Raw genomic sequence first — 18,675 nt, 5'->3', positions numbered from 1 at the left:
CTCACCCACGTGCAGTGGGGAAAGAGAATACGGAGCGCGAGTCTAACCTGCTCACTAGGGAGGGCAAAGATGCATTAAATTTAAACCAGAGCTGAAAACTGGCTTCTAGGATGATTGACTTCTGTCCTGGAAGAGAGGAGGGCCGCAAGGCAGAAAATCTGTTGTAGAAGCCTGAGTTATAACAGAGGCCAGAAATTATACCACCTCGTGCCAGGGAAGGTGTGTGTTTTCTCCAGAAAGCAACAGGTAATTCCGTTGACAGTTGCCGACGTTCAGTTCAACCACTTTGTTGAAGCTGATACTGCTCGAGTTCATATAAGGATTCTCTTTGGTGATTTTTCAGTGATCAGGCTTTAGGATTTAGAGGTTTGGGAGTAGGAGTTTTCAGCTAGCCGGTGGGGTCGCTGCTTCTCTGGGAGGAGGCAGGGGAAGTACTGAAGAGCCACGGGGAGCATGGGATTTGGAGTCGGACAGACCTGGGATTAGATGCCTGCCTTGCAACATGCTGGTTTTGTGAACTTGGGGAAGTTATTTCGCCTCTCTGAACCTCATATTTCCACTTTGTAAAACGATTGTAAAATGAGGAGTAGACATAAAATTGACCACCAAATAAAGGGCAGATACAAACAACAGTTTCTACTTCATATAAAGTTATCATGAGAGGTCAATGAAATAATATACATAGAGACTACGTATTTTCTGGCCCATAGAAGCACTTAATAAATGCCAGTGGTAAATAAAGTCGTATTGGCTCCATTTTGAGTAATGGAATTGCTATGTCCAGAGGTCACTGGGGTGCTTGTGCCCTGGAGGTGCCTAGTAACACAGAGGAAGCACTATTAATACCTCCTTGAGTGAGTTGAAGGAATAAAACAGGATATCTGGCTTTACGATCACTTGAACCACTGTGTCAAAAGGATGTCTATTAATAAGATGACAGGTGTCCGAGTGCCCTCATCTGCACCTGCATTTTTTGTTTGTCTTGAATGAGAGTTATAGCTATGCCAATCAGATTGGCCAGTGGCCTGAATTTGGGACAGGTAACTAATATACTGAATTTGGAAAGGCCTCGACAACTTACGTGTTGCTATATGTAACAGTATATACTGTTTTCTTTCTAGAAATGTTTTTTGATTGTTCAAGTAGTACAAGTTTATTGTAGGAAATAGGGGAAGGGGAAGTACGTTGAAGGAAAAAAACCCCATAATTGCCATACTCAGAGGTACCTCTGGTTAACATTTTGGTGTGTATCCTTCTAGAAAACAAACAAGGGATCAAGCTACACTTGATGTTTTCCAACCAATTAGGATACAGTTAATAAATAGTATTATAGCATAATTGTCAGGAACCATGACTGTAGAATCAGTGCCTGAGCAAAGCCTGGATCCCTCAGTGATCCTGGGACAAATTACCTCATATCTCTGCCTCACTGTTCTCATCTTAAAATGGGATGATACCAGTACCTGTATTGATGCATTAGATAATTCACCTGAGTACTTAGCATGTTGCCTGGGGTCTAGTATATTTATTAATATCAGAGACATGGTATTTAGACTTGGGGGCTAGATGGGCCCTAGAGGTCATCCGCCAGAACCCCCTCGTTTTATGGGTGCAAGAACAGAGACTCAGAGGGAGGTAATTTGCTTAATGTTGTAGAGCTGACTTCTTAGTAGGTTCAGGTACGTTTTTGCTCCTCTTTGCTCAGATGCCACCTCATGAAGCATTTCTGTTTCCTGGCTTCCTTTCCCCTTGCCGTAGGCCGTGGTAGTCTTCTTGTTTTGTGCTTTCATAATCCTTTGTTCATATCTTTTCTGAGTACAAATATACGTTTGGGTTTGTGGTTTTATGCTTTTGTCTCTTCCACTAATCTGTGAGTTCCTCAAGGGCTTGGCTAAATTTTCCAGCCTTGTATCCTCAGAACCAAGCTACTTGAGGGCTGCTGAGTCGTCAGTTTTTTAAGTGACTTTGTTGTGGATACTGGGGAAGAAAAGCTAACAAGCAGTGCAGTAGTGTCCACATTATGGGAAGGGATAATTCCATTGTGTGTCATTCATCTTACAAGCATCTACTGAGCACTTACTTTGGGCAGAATTGAGCCCATACAGGGGATGCAGTGCCACGCAGCACAGACTTGTCCATTCCCTTACAGAGTTTAGTCTAATGGGGAGGACTGATACCACATAACAAATTACATTTTATGATGGTAATTGTACTGAATGCTACAGCGAAGAAAAAAGGTACCAGGAGAGCCAAGAGTAGGAGCCCTGGCCTAACTAGGTGGAGAGACGAGGTCAGTAAAGGTTCTTCTGAGGACCCGGTAAGCCTAGATCTGAAGGATGAGTTTGAGTTAGCGAGCCAAAGGGCGGGTTGCAGACATGGGTATGGCAATAGCATGTGCAAAGGCCCTGAGGAGGGAAGGAGCATGGCGCGTTCTAGGAACTAAGGAAGCGCAGGACAGCTGAGGCTGATGAGATGGGCAGAGGCCAGCTTCTAGAGGGCTTTATAGATAATATTATAGGTTTTCGATTTTAGCCCAGGATCAGTGGAAAGCCTGTGAAATATCGTGCTTAATTCTGAATATTTTTAGAGAACAGTTGATATGGGAATAAAAGGTGACTGGGATGATAAACGATTGAAAGCTCGTGTCCTATTTGGGCTGTTCAGTCCAAAGAAGAGACAAAAAGTTAGATGATGTGTGAAGGAATGTGGTGCACAGGAGGAAGTAAGCTTGTTTTGTGTTGCTGCAGAAAGCAAACCTCAGACTAGCAGACAGATGATCGAGGTGGAGGATCTCGTCTGAGTGTCAGAAACAGCTTCCTAACCCCTAGAATTTGGCATCTCGAGGGATGGAGAGCAGTAAGGGGAGGTGTGTAGGCAAGGCCTACTGCAAGGCCACTTGTTGGGGAGTTTGTAGTAGGGAATCCGTGCATGGTGGGAGTGGCCTTTAGGCCTCTTTGTGCTCCGGGAGTCTGTAGTTCCATAAATCAAAGAACGTCAGCACATTTCATTCTGCCTTGAAAATGATTCAGCAGACCTGCAACTTGACTTTATCTCTTTCTTTAATCTGAACATTCATAAACTTGGGACTTTGTAAGAATAGATCGTAAAATGGAGTAGGTCAATACTTTATTAATAGTAAATACTCGAAGTTGAATTTATTGAATTATTTAGATATAGGAGTCCTGTAGTTGTCAGGAACAAGGAACTATTATTGGTAGGTTAGCCTGAAGCTGACAGTCATGGCCAAAGCAAGCTGATGTGTAAATGGAATCCGTCATTTCAAGTTAAGGGGAAATAACATTCCAAGAGAAACCCAAATGCCAGAATAATAAGCCCTGGCTACTCGTGGGATGTTTTTCATTCCTGTGTAAATTGGAAGAGAAGGCCAAAGAAAATAGAATGTTTCTTCAAAGAAAATTGGATGTTTCTTCTCCTGGGAGAAGTTTGGACATCACGCTTGTGGCCATATCCATGTTACAGAAATAAGCAACAGGCAAGAAAATGCCGAGTGTTGTAGCCTGTAATCGGCGATCAGATGGGAACCTGAAAGGCCAGGAGAGTTGGAAATAATTGTGGTAGAAGTGATGGATGGAGCAGAATTCTCATTTGGAATGGAAACGGCAAGTAGGAATCGTCTCCAAGCCATCTGAATCTGGGGGAGCAGCGTGAGGGGGAGGATGACAGCGATCCAAGCGCTCTGGGATAGAGCAGTAATGAAGGTTTCCGCTTCCTGGGCATGGGCTGGGACGCAGCCTCCCATGTCTAGTCACCAACAGGCTTTGTTGATGGAGAGAGAGGATGCGCTCCCCCTCCCCTGGTCTTTTTGTGTAGATGGACATCTGGGGATAAGGATTGACTTAGCATGCACACTTCACAAGGTGGGTTTCTCTTCCCTTTAAAGAGACTCCCATTTGTTCATATTCAGCCCCACAAAGGTTTCTCCCTTCTTGATCCTCACCCTCATCTTGGTTGAGTTGATGGTGAAGATGGATGGTGAGGTCTACTGGATGAATGAGCTGAGATTTTTGTGTTCTGTTCTTCTGTTTTATTTTGTTTTTTTCTTTTTGGGAAAAAAAAAAAAAAGCTGAGTCAAAGAATCTGATTGCAGACCCTAAACTGTTGCTTGACATATGGGGCATAATGATCTCTGCAGGGAGAGATGCAATTCTGCGGGCAGTCAGGCTTCACTCTGAGGTCTGTCTTCATGGACTAATGCATCTCTTGTTGCTCTTGCCTTTTGGGAACAACGCAGCAAGCAGAGGCCACCAAAAGAAAACACCCAGCATCCAGGGAGGCTCCCCCAGCGAAACGGAGGAGCGAGGCGTCATTTCTCCCAGCCGAGAGAGCTGCTGCTAAAGAAACACAAAGGACTTTTAAGGGGAAGGCACAGAAAACATTTTCTCCGAAGAAACCTTCAGTTGGTGTGAGTGATGGAACCCGGGAACAGAAACCGTGCGTTAGGACTTCATCATTATTTAAAAACAACCCTGAAATCCCGGAGCTCCACAGGTATGTTCAGGGGCAGGTGTGCTTCAGGAATAGGAGGAGTTAAGCGTATTCTGCCTTGTTCTCTGTCGATCGGAACTGATGCCTGGGTTTTGTTCGTCATTCGCAGACCTGTAGTAAAGCAGGTGCAAGAAAAGGTGTTCACTTCGGATGCTTTTCAGGAACTGGACCTCCACCCACATTTAGTAAGTATCTCTCAGCGTCTTGTGCGGTCGGTTTTTTCAGTGTGGTTATTCCTTGGGAATGTCTGTGAAATGACAGTTCTAGGAAGAAAAATCAAAGAATGGTTATTTCTGTTCCAATTTACCTGAATGAAGTCAGATCGGTAAGACGCTCTTCTAGGACAATCCCAGTGAGCTTAGGTCACTGTTCACTGTCCTCACCTCCATCCCCACCCCCTTTTTAAAGAACTAAACACTTTCCTTACCTAACTCAAATTAGGCCTGGGGCTCCACTTACTGGGCTCTAGGACAAGCTCCTAATTAGTGGGTAGATGGGACATGGAGGCCGATCTGGGTGGCGGGGTCACAATGACTGAAAGAGAGGGAACTGAGCTGGCATCTTCCTATCAAGGGTAGTCTGTTGTTACAAAGAATTGAAGGAACACGAGGCGATTTTAACATACATTTTCTACAAACAGATGGATTTTTTTGTTTGTTTGTTTTTGTGACCGTGAATGAAGTTTCCACTCTTATTTATGAGTAAGAGAAAAATGCATTAACTTTCAGGGAGTCTGGATTTCCTTTGCTGCCATGGTCACAGCTCACTTTCTCCTTTAGGGTGGCTTACATAAGCTGTTCGCTTACGTCCGGGTTTGAACAGGGACGTCGAGGGGGTTTGTGCTGGGGACATTTGGGGATGGATAATTCTTTGTTGCGGGCACTGTCCTGTGCATGGTGGGGTGTTCAGGAACACTCTGTGACTACTCACTTGATGCCAGTGGCATCCCCTGCCCCACTTGTGACAGCAAAAATTCCTCCAGACGTTGCCACATGTGTGTGTGTGTTTGTGTGGAGGGGGATGGGGGTGGGGTGTGGGCAGAACCGCCTCCAGGTGACACTTACTGGTTGGAAGAACTTGAGCACGGCCATCGGTTTTATCCCAGTGTCTTCTCCTTTGCGTCCCTCATTTACATTAAATATATTTGTGCCAAAAAAATCGATAGTTAAAAATACTTCTTTTGTGTGTTCTCTTTTAGATTTCCACGATAAATACGGTCTTAAACATGACTAGAATGACCAGGTAAGGGTTCCAGGCCAGTCTTGCTTTTCTTAAGCCTTGAGTGGTTCTGAGCAGTGGAATCTGAATTACCTGTGGTGTGCGGAGCAAATCTGCGTCTTTGTGTTAGAGAGCGCGGCTGGGTGGCTGCCCGTTGAGGGCTTGACACGTCACTTACCACCCAGTCCCCGACTTGTGAGAGGGAGAGACTGAGTCGCTAACTACTTCTGTTCTCAGCTCTGAACCGGTCCGGAAGATGTCTGCATGTGATCCCACTCCTGTCCATGCTACCCTGAAAATAATATGTCCACAGTGTAGAATTTATCATGCCGTTTTTTAGTAGTAAGAACTAGAGCAAGCAAAAAGAGAGGAGTAAATATTTGGTTGGATATAATGGGATATTGAAAAAAAATTTTTTGAGTGTTTAATAGTGATGACTCTTGGAAAATAGAATAGTAAGAGGTGTAGAGAAGAGGTGAACTTCCTTTTTGTGAGTATGTATGCTTTGTATTTTACATTTTACTCATCTCCACACTTTACTTAGAGGTGCAAATTAATCAAAGTCTTGAAGAATAAAAGGAGGACACCCCTTACCCATTTTTTTGTTCAGTTTCAGCAACCAAATTTAAATGAATTCTGTGCCCTTTTTGTTGTTTGTTTTTAAATACACATGTGGACACACATCTTAGTGTGTGTATGATAGTCACGCCTTGGTTTTTGGAGACTGGGAAGCAGCCCCAGCCTATCTGGATGGCTCACAGGCTGCCTTGTACTCTCTTGTATGGAATCTGGCCGCCACATCTTACTGTGTCCCGTTGCCTACCACGGGAGGTATGCCCTTGTGGCAGCTCCCGCTTGTCATCACGCCTGTGCCATTTTTCTTTTTAATTCGTTTGCTAGAGCGGCCAATCCCTGGCTAGCCTCAGTATTTTCGGCTGAGTTGCAGAAATTTAACTGAGGTTTTACCTCTCCAGTCATCAGAAGTTGAATGTTTAGGTGACTTCTGAGGTGGCAGTTGGCAGGTGCAGCAAAGCGTGGGGGCGGTTGTGATTTGTGTGTCCTGTGTCTCTGCCTGTAAATAGGAGAGGCTAAAATATTATAGTTCAGCATGTGTTCTTTCTTTTGGGTGGCCCAAGCGTTCAGAAGCAAAGTATTCCCGTGTTGCTGGAAGGCAGAGATGCTCTGGTGAGATCGCAGACAGGCTCAGGTCAGTCGTCACTTAACTTCTTTTCCCCTGACACCCAGGCCACACTCACATAGTAGGTTCCATAGTGTAGTGTCTGTGGCGGCGGTGGCTTTGTTTTGTTGGGGGAAGGAGGGAGGCCATGCCTGCTCTTAATTGGAGCCCTGAATTTGTTCCCCTAGTGAAAGGAAGAGGGTGGTTGGTGGTGCTGTGAGCAGGAGTGATCAGGAGGTGGTCAGGCCACTGTCAGTCTCTCGAGCCTCTGTCAGGGCTCTGCCCAGGACCACCAGCTGTGGCCCGAGCTGCCCTCCTCCCTGCAGCAGGGGATGAATATGTTCTTCTGATACTGACGCACAGTGCTGGCATGAGCACACGCTGTTCGGATGCCAGTCGTTTTGCTCCAATACGGAATACAGGTTCTGCGTGTTCCAAAATTATCTATAGACGTGTACTGCCCCTCTTGTGCCCAGAATGGCAGGTTGGCGGTTCACCACGCCCTCCAGCTCAGCCACCATTCAGGTGGGTGGAACCGAAGCTTTTGCCATTCCTTGGTTTCTCCACAGTCTTTAGAGGCTGGCTTCGGGTTCCAGCTGGCTCCTAAGTACGTCGGTGCCGTGCAGGTCATTCACTTAGCCATGAAGCTCATTTGCATGGTGAAGGATGACTTTAAAGGGGTTTCCTAGCTTGGAGGCTGGTCCTCAAGTTGAGCTTTTGTGTAACTTGGGAAGCGTGTCATTGTCTCCCTTAGCTGGATAAAGGAGCTGAAGCTGCAGGTTTTTTGGGCAGTACTGGCTTTACACACAAAATTGGGAGTTGTGGCAGACGGGCAAACCTGTTTTCACCTCTCTTGGATGTAGGATGTGCTTTTCCTGTCCCCCGAGTCTAGTGCTACCCAAAGGTAGCAAACCCGTCTTCTTTACTATTGTTGCTTTTCCTACGTCTGCAGGGTCTGTGATTTTAATTGCTTTTGTACTTTTTTAAAAGGTAAAACTCTTGCCTACTGCATCCCTGTGGTCCAGTCTCTTCAAGCAATGAAGTCAAAAATACAGGTGAGTATAGTGTTTTTCTGTCATTGCTCATAGTGCATAAGCAGCATTGAACTGAACCAAAGCAGTAATACTGGGACCAAAAGAGTCTGTTTCCATTTAGCATGATTTTCTTCTTTTTGATTCATTTATTACATAAACACATTGCACCCGAGGACTGTGCCCAGAGTAGAGTAGAATAGAATAACTATTGTGTAATCATCGTGTCAGGTCTAGTAGGAAACATTTGTAAAATACACGTTCCTCATGCCAAACATTGTACTGGATTCTTTGCCTGTGTTGTATCTTCTTGAATCTGAAATCCGACCCCCTGACCCGGGAAGTTACAGGTATTACTGTTACCCTAAGTTTATAGAAAGAAATGGAAGCTTGGAGAGCAGTGGTGGAATACTTGTTTTTAGTTGGGTTCCCCGGGGCCTGTAGGAGGCACGTTAACTGCCAGACTCCAGGGGCGCAGGCATCATTTCAAAACCCAGCCCAGAGTCCCACAAATACGTCCTGGTTATCCTCAGTGCAGAGGACCTGGTAAGATCTGAAATAGGAAGTGAGGTAGGTGCACAAGCAGGTGAGAAGAGCTAATTGGTTACTTTTCTTTTTTTTCTCAGTTTGGACATAATTAGGCATGTTTCCAGCCTCCCTGATACTGGGTGACAAGCAAGTAGTGATAGCACTGGGTTATAGCCCGCAGGCTAAAACAAACATCCATGAGTACAAACTGATAGAAACAAATTATCGCGTAAATGGGTAAACACACGGGAGAAGGACAGGCCCTCCTCACAGTAGAATTCCCACGGAGAGACGCGGAAATGACGGCCGTAGAGCGTCTGGCTGGTGCCTTAGTAATACTGTGTCACACAAGGGTCATCCCAGATGCTGAAACGAGGGGGCAAAAGTCTGATGAAAAATGGGATATTTACCTAGTGTTGAAGGATCTCCCTACGAGATACGTCTTAATCACAAAGGGAAAAACAGCCACTTTACAATGGAGAAGCCTGGCTGCCGCCACCTTAGCCACCTCCAGATAGGTGCCCAGAGGACACAGCACCACTTCTGTGGTTTTCCTGCCCCAAATGTGTGACCCGGTTTTAATCGTGAGCAAATAGCAGACAAACACAGATCTAGAGACCTCCTACAAAGTGACTGGCCGTTACTGTTCGAAAGTGTTGAGGTCACCAAAAGCAGAAGTGCTGGAGACCTGCTCCAGGTTGAAAGAGACAAAGGAGGCGTGACAGCTCAGTGCAACATGTGGTCCTGAACTGGGCCCTGGTCTGGGGAGAGGACGCTGAGAGGTCAGTCAGTGAGGTCGGAATACAGGCTGCAGATTAATCCAGAGTCGCACGTCAGTGCTGATTCCCTGGTTTTGATCATCGTACTGGGATTTTGAGAATTAATAACCATATAAGGAAACTAGGAAAATGGTATAAGAGAGTTCTCTGTACTGTTTGTGTAATTTTTTTGTAAGCCTAAATTTACTTCAAGGTAAGTTTTTAAATTTTACTTAAACTTTTATTTAAAATCAATAAAACAAGTCCTACACAACGTCCAAGTGATGGAACCTTACATAGACATTGAAAGTGGTATTTTTTTTCAGTTTGTCTTTGTGAACTTGACAAGTGTTCTTGCCTGTTAAAAAAGGCAGGTACAAGACAGTATGTACAGTATGATCTGATTTCATAAATAATACTCTGTACGTGTGTGTGCATAAAAAGACAAGAAAGAAACTATTAATAGTGATTTCCTCTGAGGTGGATAAGTGAGGAATGTATTTCCTACAGGTGACTGATTTTTTCTTCCCTTTGGGCACTTTTCAGTGAGGTAATTCATATAAAGGACTTAGCATTATAGCGGTGCCTAGCTAGAGAAGGAGAGAGGCCAAGTATTGCAGTAATGTGGGAAAGTCTCATCCATTTATAAATTCCAGGAGGGTTTCTTGCTAGCAGTGGGTTTTTTGTTTTTTTGGTTTTTTTATAAGGTTGGAGAGTTGGGGAATATTTGAGCTGGCGTGGGTCCTGTAGTTCCAGCCCAACTGTCTCATTTCATAGGTCGGTGACCTGAGGACAGGAGAGATTAGATTCCGTACCTAAGGGAGACCATGTGGTGGGCAGCTCTGCTCAAAGCCTGGCTCTGAGTGTGTCTTTAGGCAAACCATTTCATCCCGCTGTGCCTCCGTGACTTCAGGTGTCGTGCATGTCTCCCGGGGTTACCACGAGGCTCCTGAGCTAAAGCTCGGGGGGTGGGGTGGGGTGGAGAGCTGGTGTCCAGCTTCTGGAAGCAGTACCTGCCCGTGAGGCGCGAGCTCTCACTGTCCACAGCACGGCTACATGGCTAGTGTGAAAGGCAACGATTTGATTTGCTTATATCTAGAAACGTTCACCAGCCATGTCTTCATTTTTACTTATTCCATTTATTTTGGCGTGAACAACAGTTCGTTCTATTAAAGATTGAAATATTCTGTAAAAGGAGTTCTCTAAGTCCAAATGTAATTCATTTATTTCAAGTAATATTCAATAGAGACCCTTGGAGTTCATTGTAAAATGATCTGACCTGTAAAAACCTATCTGGAGGGAGCAGCAGACTCAAGGCACCCAGCAGACACCCAGCAGAGCCGTAAATTACTCTGGTGATGGAATGAGAACGGATTGCTTTTCTGTGTTTTCACTCTTTCGGTTATTTGGGCTCTGATTTTTTTTAACAACACATCCATCCTTCTTTACTCACTTCTGCCCTGCGAGGAATTGATTTTTCTTTCTTCTTCTCTGTGTAGTAACACCTTTTGAAATGTCAGAATCTCCTAACGTCACACTGTGGCACGTTGCTACTGTTGTACTAACATGTTTGCCGTTCCTCGCCCGGGCTTCAGTGCAGCCTCGAAGACTTGCTGTCGAGTACAGACGGCTCTAGTTTGAATTCCAAATCCTTCTCTCCTTGTGGGTAAATGTTTCCTATGCAAAACATGAAAACCATGCTTGTAATTGAATCTGCTCTAAATCTGCGCTTAGCTCTACACTAACATTGTTTTGATTAATTCCTAAGTGTCTGTGAGCCCTTCAGAGATGCAAGACACCGCTGACTTGGAGGCCTGTATCGGGTTACTTTTTGTGTAATTTCTCTTATTATTATCTTTGTTGTTATTTTTTTAGATATAATGTACATGTTAAAAAAAAATTTAAAAGAGGACCAAACAACACATGGTGGGAAGTCAGTCTCTTATCCTTCCCTCTCCCCCATGTGGCACAGCTCTCTCGGGGTGCGAGGTCCTCCCGCCAGCCTGGGGGCCCTCCCAGGGCTCGTCTTTGCAGAGAGAGCAAGTGTGAGCGCAGAGTTCCCCTCCCCCTTCAGTCGGAGCTTCTGTGTGTTGGTTTTTCTGTTGTGTTCGGTTTGCTACACAAGTGGTTGCTTGTTGTGCATGATGTTTTGTCCCTTGCTCTTGTTTGCTTGGTATGTTTTGGGGTCGTTTCTTAGCCGTGCCCTGCCATCTGCCTTGCCTATTTAATGGCCGTTGAGTATCCCGCTGCCTGTCACTACGACAAATTCACTGCATAAGTCCCTCCTTGGTAGAATTTACATTATGTCAGTATTTTGCTACAAACAAGGCTATTCTCCATACTTCACAGTCTGTAAAATATTTTACTTTTTTATGCGTACTTACGGGTGCATCTTCTAGAGAAATCCCTGGAAGTGGAAGTGGCATGTTTATTTGGTAGATAACGCTGCAGTTGAACTTCAGTGGGTGAAGCCAGGGTGTGCTCCCCACAGCGGGGCACCCAGGAGCCCTGGCTCGCCTGTGCCCTCGTGACACTACCAGCTATGTTGGTTTTGCTCATTGGACAATGGAATTGAACATCTCTTCGTATGTGTAAAAGCCATGTTTTGAATTCTTGTTTCCATAAATTGGCTATTTACATTCTTTCTCCATTTTTCAACTTAAGTTGTTGTGATCTTTTGTATTTTTATTTTTTTTTTTATTTTTTTTATTTTTTTAAAGATTTTATTTATTTATGTGACAGAGAGACAGCCGGCGAGAGAGGGAACACAGCAGGGGGAGTGGGAGAGGAAGAAGCAGGCTCATAGCGGAAGAGCCTGATGTGGGACTCGATCCCGGATCGCCAGGATCACGCCCTGAGCCGAAGGCAGACGCTTTAACGACTGCGCTACCCAGGCGCCCCTGTATTTTTATTTTTTAATTGAATCACAGACCTTTGTGAACTGAAGAAATTGGCCCTTTCTCTTACACGTGGGGTGTTTTCCCCTCATTTTGTCATTTAATACTTGGTTTTGTTTAGGTATTATTTTCCCATTCTGAGTTAAAAATTTTTACCAAATGGGGCGCCTGGGTAGCGCAGTCGTTAAGCGTCTGCCTTTGGCTCAGGGCGTGATTCCCGTGTTCCGGGATCGAGCCCCACATCGGGCTCCTCCGCTGGGAGCCTGCTTCTTCCTCTCCCACTCCCCTGCTGTGTTCCCTCTCTCGCTGGCTGTCTCTCTGTCAAATAAATAAATAAAATCTTTAAAAAAAATTTTTTTTTTTACCAAATAGGATTTATTAGTGTTTTTTTTAATAGTTTCTGAGTTTTACATCATCTAGAAAAAGGCCAACTTAATTCCAACTTTACTTTTCTGACTTGGTTGTTGATGTCTGAATAATTTATCTTTTCCCTACTGATGAAAAATGCACCTTATTTCCTACAATTCTGTGTATATTTGATTCTGTTCTTTTTTTTTTTTAAGATTTTATTTATTTATTTGACACAGAGAGAGAGTGAGAGAGCACAAGCAGGGGGAGAGGCAGAGGGAGAGGGAGAAGCAGGCTCCCCGCTGAGCAGAGAGTCTGACTCAGGGCTCAGTCCCAGGACCCTGGGGTCATGACCCAAGCCAAAGGCAGACACCTAACCGACTGCGCCACCTGGGCGCCCCTATATTTGATTCTGTCTTATTTGCTTTTGTAATCTCAATTTATATGCCAGTATCAATTTTTTTTAATTATGGTAGTTTTAATTTGTTTTAATATCTGATGTTTTTCAGACATATTTTGGTTATTCTTGCACATTTATTTTTCATAGGAACTTTGAAATCAGCTTGTCTGAATATATGTATTATTTTATATATGTCGTGTGCATATATGCGTATCTGTGGCAGTTTTGTTAGGTTTGCACTACGTTTGTGGGTTGACTTAGAATTAGCTTATTTGTAATATGGAGCCATATTATCAAGAATAGGATACATTTTCCCATTTATTCAAATTTTATTTTATGCTCCTCAGAAGTGTTTAAAAATGTCTGTCATATAGATTTTGAACATTTTTTGTCAAGCTTCTTGTTGTTGCTGCTCTGGTGTGATTTTTTTTCCCCCCTTCCATTGCATTTTGTAACTTTTTTGCATAAGAAGGCTGTAGGTTTGTGTATATTAATTTTGCGTACAGCTACTCGACTAAGTTGTCTTTTTTGTAGTAGATTTTCAATTGATTCTCTTCAGGGTTTTATTTTGTTTTGTTTGGTTTTGTTTTTTAGTATAAAATATTATCTGCTAACAATGACAGGCTTACCTCCTACTTTCCAGACTCATACATATTTCTTTCTCTTGTCTGATTGCATGGGCCAGCACCTTTAGAACAAGGTTGCGTAATAATAAGCGTAGTGGGCATCGTAGTCCCTTTCTTAATGAGACTGCCGCTGATGCGTGCAAAGGGCCCCTCAAGTTCTCTCCACCTGGAGTCCTGTGACCTTAGTCCACCCACTCACGGCATTTCTTTCCTTCTGTGTCGATAGCGCAGTGACGGCCCCTATGCCCTGGTACTGGTGCCAACGAGAGAGGTAAGCAGTCTCACCTTCGGGATGGGTTTTAAGCAGGTACTTTCCTTTTGGAAGTAAGATCCTTTTGAATTTAAAAGTGGGTTTTACCATTTTTCTCCCTTCTGCACCCTTACCTTTGCCTGGGGCCATCCTTTTGGTTCCCGTCAAGAAGAAAAATTCAAGTACTCTTTGAAAATCATAAGCTAAGTACGGAAAAGCATTTCCCTATTGTCTAAAAACTAATGACACTATAAATTTCTGTACTTTTAAAAGGAATTAAAATAATTACATATTCTACTTTTTTGGTTTGTTTTATAACTTAATTAAAAATTAGAGCAGTCGGCCTTAAAATAGACTTTTTTTTTAAAGAGGCTACTGTACCAAAAATTTTACTTGTTCTTCGAAGTTAAGCTTCTTGACATTTTTCTTCTTTCTTGGAAATCTCTTCCGTCTGATCTGTTTTATTTGCCTAGAGAGGCAAGTTTGGATTAGGGTATCTGTTTTCTATATCAAATGCTAATCACTTCCTTGCAGAGAATTGATCATGGAGATGGAGGTTTCTACTTAGCCTGTTACACAGCCTGCCGTGATGCCCTGTCTCGGCTCAGTCCTGTGAAGGAGTAGGCATGAAGCTATTTAAATTTTTACAGCAGCAAACTTGCTACTTCCCTAGGATGCATCATGAATACTGAGCATGTGGAAACTATATACATCTCCTTGGATAAATGGATTATGTTGAGGCTTCTTGATGCTGGTTAATGGTTATAACCTACATTAATTTTCACTTTCTCTGGTTTCCACTGGGCTCATTGGATTTTGTTCCTTTAATAGACTTGGGGAGTGACCACCTTTCAGTGCTCTATTTGGCACATTCGAAGGGTACCACATACCACCTTTAAAGCAATGTGACCAGAGGCTAGCCCGTGGACCACTATTCCAGTTTACGCCCTCCTGCATATTCTGATTCTCTCTCTTCCTGAAGGGAGGCACATTCAGGGTGATGCTGTTTCACTTCTCCATCCATGGGCTGTAGACTTGTACTTCTCTGTGTGGCACTGTGGGAATTTAAGCCAGCAGAGGGAGCACAAGACACTATTTTTGTACACGTCCAAGGAGTGGACGCAGTAGCTCTGTCCACAGTCTCCAAAGTGACAGGTTTCAGAAGCAGTGTAAGAACAAGGTGTCTTGTTCTGAGCAGATGCCATATATCAGATTTTGTTTTTCTCAAATCTCAACTTAAGGTCTGAGTTGGAATCCTAATCACTTTACATTGTCTAAAGGTTTTTAAAAGTTGGGGGCCCGAGGGTGGGGAAGGGAGGTGGGAACAAGCTTGTTGATTATATGTAACTTTTCACTCTTTACAGCTGGCTCTGCAAAGCTTTGACACTGTCCAGAAACTGCTCAAGGTAAGGTGAGCTGTGAGTTCAGTTTTATCTTTGTGTTCCCTGACTTTCTGAGAAAAGAGAAGTCGACCAGTCCTATCTTTGTTTTCAAAAAGCAAGGAATTATTTCAGTTTTTCCAGGTTCCCTGGCTGTCTCTGTTCTGCCCAGGTAAAATTTGTAAGATTTTACTGATTTACACTTTACTAACTGCCAATTTCTAGCTTAGATGACTAGTGTTTCCTGGTGCTTATAGTACTGTAGCTTATTCACCGTGGTCCCTAGCAAGCCACACGTGGAGATGCACAGGGACAACCCTGAAGCGATTGCATGGAAAGCTGTACATAGGGTCTAAGAAAGAAGAGAGAGAGGGCTTCAGAGCCAAAGCCTGCCAGCCTACCAAATTAGATGGAGAATTGATCTGTCCTTTCTTTTGTCAGGGGTGGGGAGTAAAGAAGGTTTGTGCTTGGGTTTTATTGTACCCAGAAAGGGAAAAGAGGCAGTAGACTTAGGGAAATGTTTTTTCAACTGAGGCTCCATGAGGAAAGGCAGAGAAGCTACTGGAATCGTTTAGAAAGCCCGCATTTCTCTCACTGTGCTGGAAGCTAGTTGTAGAGCTGTAATCTAAGTGACTGCTGCTGGTGTCCATAGCAGGGGCGATGCCTAGGACTAAGTGACTGCTCCTGGTGTCCATAGCAGGGACGATGCCTAGGACTAAGTGACTGCTCCTGGTGTCCATAGCAGGGGCGATGCCTAGGACTAAGTGACTGCTGCTGGTGTCCATAGCAGGGCTGATGCCCGGGAATTATGTCTGCACAGTCACGCCTCCTACAGTGAGAAGCCTGGGTCTTCCCTCCCAGCTTCTCTAAGGAAAAAGAATTTGTAATTGGTCTCTGTGTCTTCAGTAAAGGGGGGCTTTGACGGGGGACGTGGGTGGCTCAGTCAAGGTTAGGCATCTGCCTTCGGCTCAGGTCATGATCCCAGGGTCCTGGGATTGAACCCCACATCGGGTTCCCTGCTCCACAGGGAGCCTGCTTCTCCCTCTCCATCTACCATCCCCTCCCCCACCTTGTGCTCTCTGGCTATCTCTGTCAAATAAATAAAATCTTTTAAAAAAAAGTGTAAAGGGGGTCTTTGCAATGATTTTCGTCTGATATCTTTCCATAGCCATTTACCTGGATTGTGCCTGGAGTGTTGATGGGAGGAGAAAGAAGGAAATCAGAAAAAGCCAGGTATGGGGACCCTTGTTTGTTATCCATTCCTGTTTGGGTCTGTCTGTTCTGCTTTCCTATTCAGTGAGTCTTGGTCCTTGTAAACCTGGAGAGAGCCTTACTCAAACCGTGCTTCCTAGTCCCAGAGCGTAGGGACAGATTGAGGCAGCAGGGAGTGGTCACCTCTCGATGGTGTTGTCTTAAGGAATACTGATGAACCTACAATGGGTTCACTTCTGATGTGGTTGGTAGCAATGCTCACTATCCTCCTAAGTTCTGTCCCTTCCCTCCAGCACCCCTTAGTCCTCCTTGTTTGGTGTCCATTCCCCTTGGTGATTCTCTTTTGTCTGCATTGGGAGTTTAGGGTCTTGTTGTTTGGCTCTGTAAAAACAAGATTATAAACTTCCATAATGTTCTACACTTGGTTTTTTATATCCAAAACACTGATTCCTAATTCTGTATTGGAAGTGGTAATGGGGGTCAGGAGAAAATGTTGCAACAGGTAAATCACAAATCATCTGTATTCTTTTTGAAATATTTTTATTGTATTATATCTTAATGCTCAGTAGTAACACCCAGTCACGTGTGTGTAGTTTGTAATTGAGGAGTAAATATTAAACTTAAAACCTAAAGGTATTGGTTGGATTTGATTCAGCTATAAATAACAACAGCCAACAGCAGTGGCACAAACCCGGCTGTTTTCTTTTTCTTTCACATTTAAGAAGCCTGATGGTAGCCCATCCCAGGCTGGTATGGTGCTCTGGTATCAGGATCTAAGTCCCTTCTAACTTTACCACTAAGTGAGGCTTCCATTTTTAAGGGTACTGCATAGTCTTAGAGAGTTGCTAGAGCTCCAGCCATTACATCTCGTTCCCTGCCAGCAGGGACAAAGATAATCATACGTCCTTCCTCCAAAGAGACTTATGGGTTTTGCATATTCCCTTTGTCCTTCTATCCCATGCTCGAACATAGGCGCACGACCATACTTAACTTCAAAAGAGGCTTGGAAATACACTCAGCTAAAAATCGGAAGCTTTTACTGCTGTGGAAATATGGGATAAAGGATGTTTGGGAGTAAGAACTGAAGATTTGTTCTCCCTAATCTACAGAACAAAGCTGGGGCCCCGTTGTGTGGAGGTTACAAAAAAAGATTCAGTATAAAAAAATATTCTAGCCATTAGATCACATTGGTGTGGGATAACTCATTTAGGGTGGAGGTTCCCTGGCACAGAAACCTTCAAGAACAGGCTAGATAACCATCTATCTGGAATGTTCTAGAAAGAAAGGATCCATGGATCAGATAAAGGGCATTGGACTATATAGTAAAGATTCCTTTCAAATGTAAGGTTTTATGAATTTAATATAATTTTGAATCTTTATAATTATGTTCTGTACGAGAGAAACTTGGGAGGAAAATGGAAACTCAGATATATCTTTGTATCCATTTGTCATCAAGTTTGTCGTGGCTTCACACTGTGCACATTGGTGCTAGATGTGAATCTGTCTCCCGTGCCTGTTTCGGGTGTTTTCTCTTGATACAGCCCCCTTTGATTTACTTTCCTTTATGGTACATAATTTTAAACAGACTCCGCAAAGGAATAAATATCCTTATCTCGACTCCTGGGCGACTGGTGGATCATATAAAATCCACGAAGAATATTCATTTTCGTCGGATACAGTGGCTGATTTTGGATGAAGCAGACAGGTGAGCCTCACCCAGAAGCATGAACAGTAGGAGGAGAGGGCTGCCTCTGCTGGCCTCATTGCAGTCTTTACTTTGCATGCAGAATAAAATCCCCTCTCTTGAATCCACAGAATCTTGGATTTGGGTTTTGAAAAGGATATCACAGTGATACTCAACGCCATAAATGCTGAATGCCAGAAACGACAGAACGTCTTGCTGTCGGCGACACTCACTGAAGGTAGGTTGAAAAGGAGTGCTCTTTGTTCTTAACCGGGAGGGAGGACGTAGATGTAATGTGTGACATTTGTCCGTAGTGGTTCTCAGCACTGGGGGCAGAGGCTGAGGAGGGAGGTGCCCCTAAAGCACTGCCTTTTCAGACTCTTGTCCTGCCTTCCTCTTCCAGTCCCATCAGGCTCTCCCGTGCTACCCAGGGCGTGGGGGGGGCAGCCAGGGCAGATCCTGAGCCACCTCTGTTAGGAGAATGCTCCCAGTGCTCGTGGCAGGGCGAGAGGAAGAGAAGAGCCAGACTTCCGTCCATCCAGAGGTTTCATGAGGTTTTTTTGTGGGTGTTATCAGCCTACCTTCCTCTTAAATAACATTGACCCTTAAACAGAGACTTCTTTAAGTTCATTTCTGTCTTTCCATCTTCATGAGATGGACA

At 44.1% G+C, this 18,675-nt stretch overlaps 1 protein-coding gene across 1 annotated transcript in view; it reads left to right on the top strand.

Annotated features, from left to right (window-relative positions):
• DDX31 (DEAD-box helicase 31) overlaps positions 1-18,675 on the top strand; it is a 70,508-nt gene that overhangs the window by 1,488 nt on the left and 50,345 nt on the right. Inside the window, 10 exon segments of the mRNA XM_026514246.4 lie at positions 4,253-4,509; positions 4,616-4,691; positions 5,705-5,748; positions 6,861-6,931; positions 7,892-7,956; positions 13,716-13,760; positions 15,104-15,145; positions 16,287-16,351; positions 17,916-18,035; positions 18,146-18,252. Of these exon segments, the coding sequence (XP_026370031.3) occupies positions 4,253-4,509; positions 4,616-4,691; positions 5,705-5,748; positions 6,861-6,931; positions 7,892-7,956; positions 13,716-13,760; positions 15,104-15,145; positions 16,287-16,351; positions 17,916-18,035; positions 18,146-18,252 (892 nt within the window).

The sequence above is a fragment of the Ursus arctos genome, unplaced genomic scaffold (assembly GCF_023065955.2).
Source record: "Ursus arctos isolate Adak ecotype North America unplaced genomic scaffold, UrsArc2.0 scaffold_18, whole genome shotgun sequence".
Taxonomy (NCBI): Eukaryota; Metazoa; Chordata; class Mammalia; order Carnivora; family Ursidae; genus Ursus; species Ursus arctos.
The sequence above is the reverse complement of the archived record's forward strand: the minus strand, read 5'-3'. Positions and strand labels throughout refer to the sequence as shown.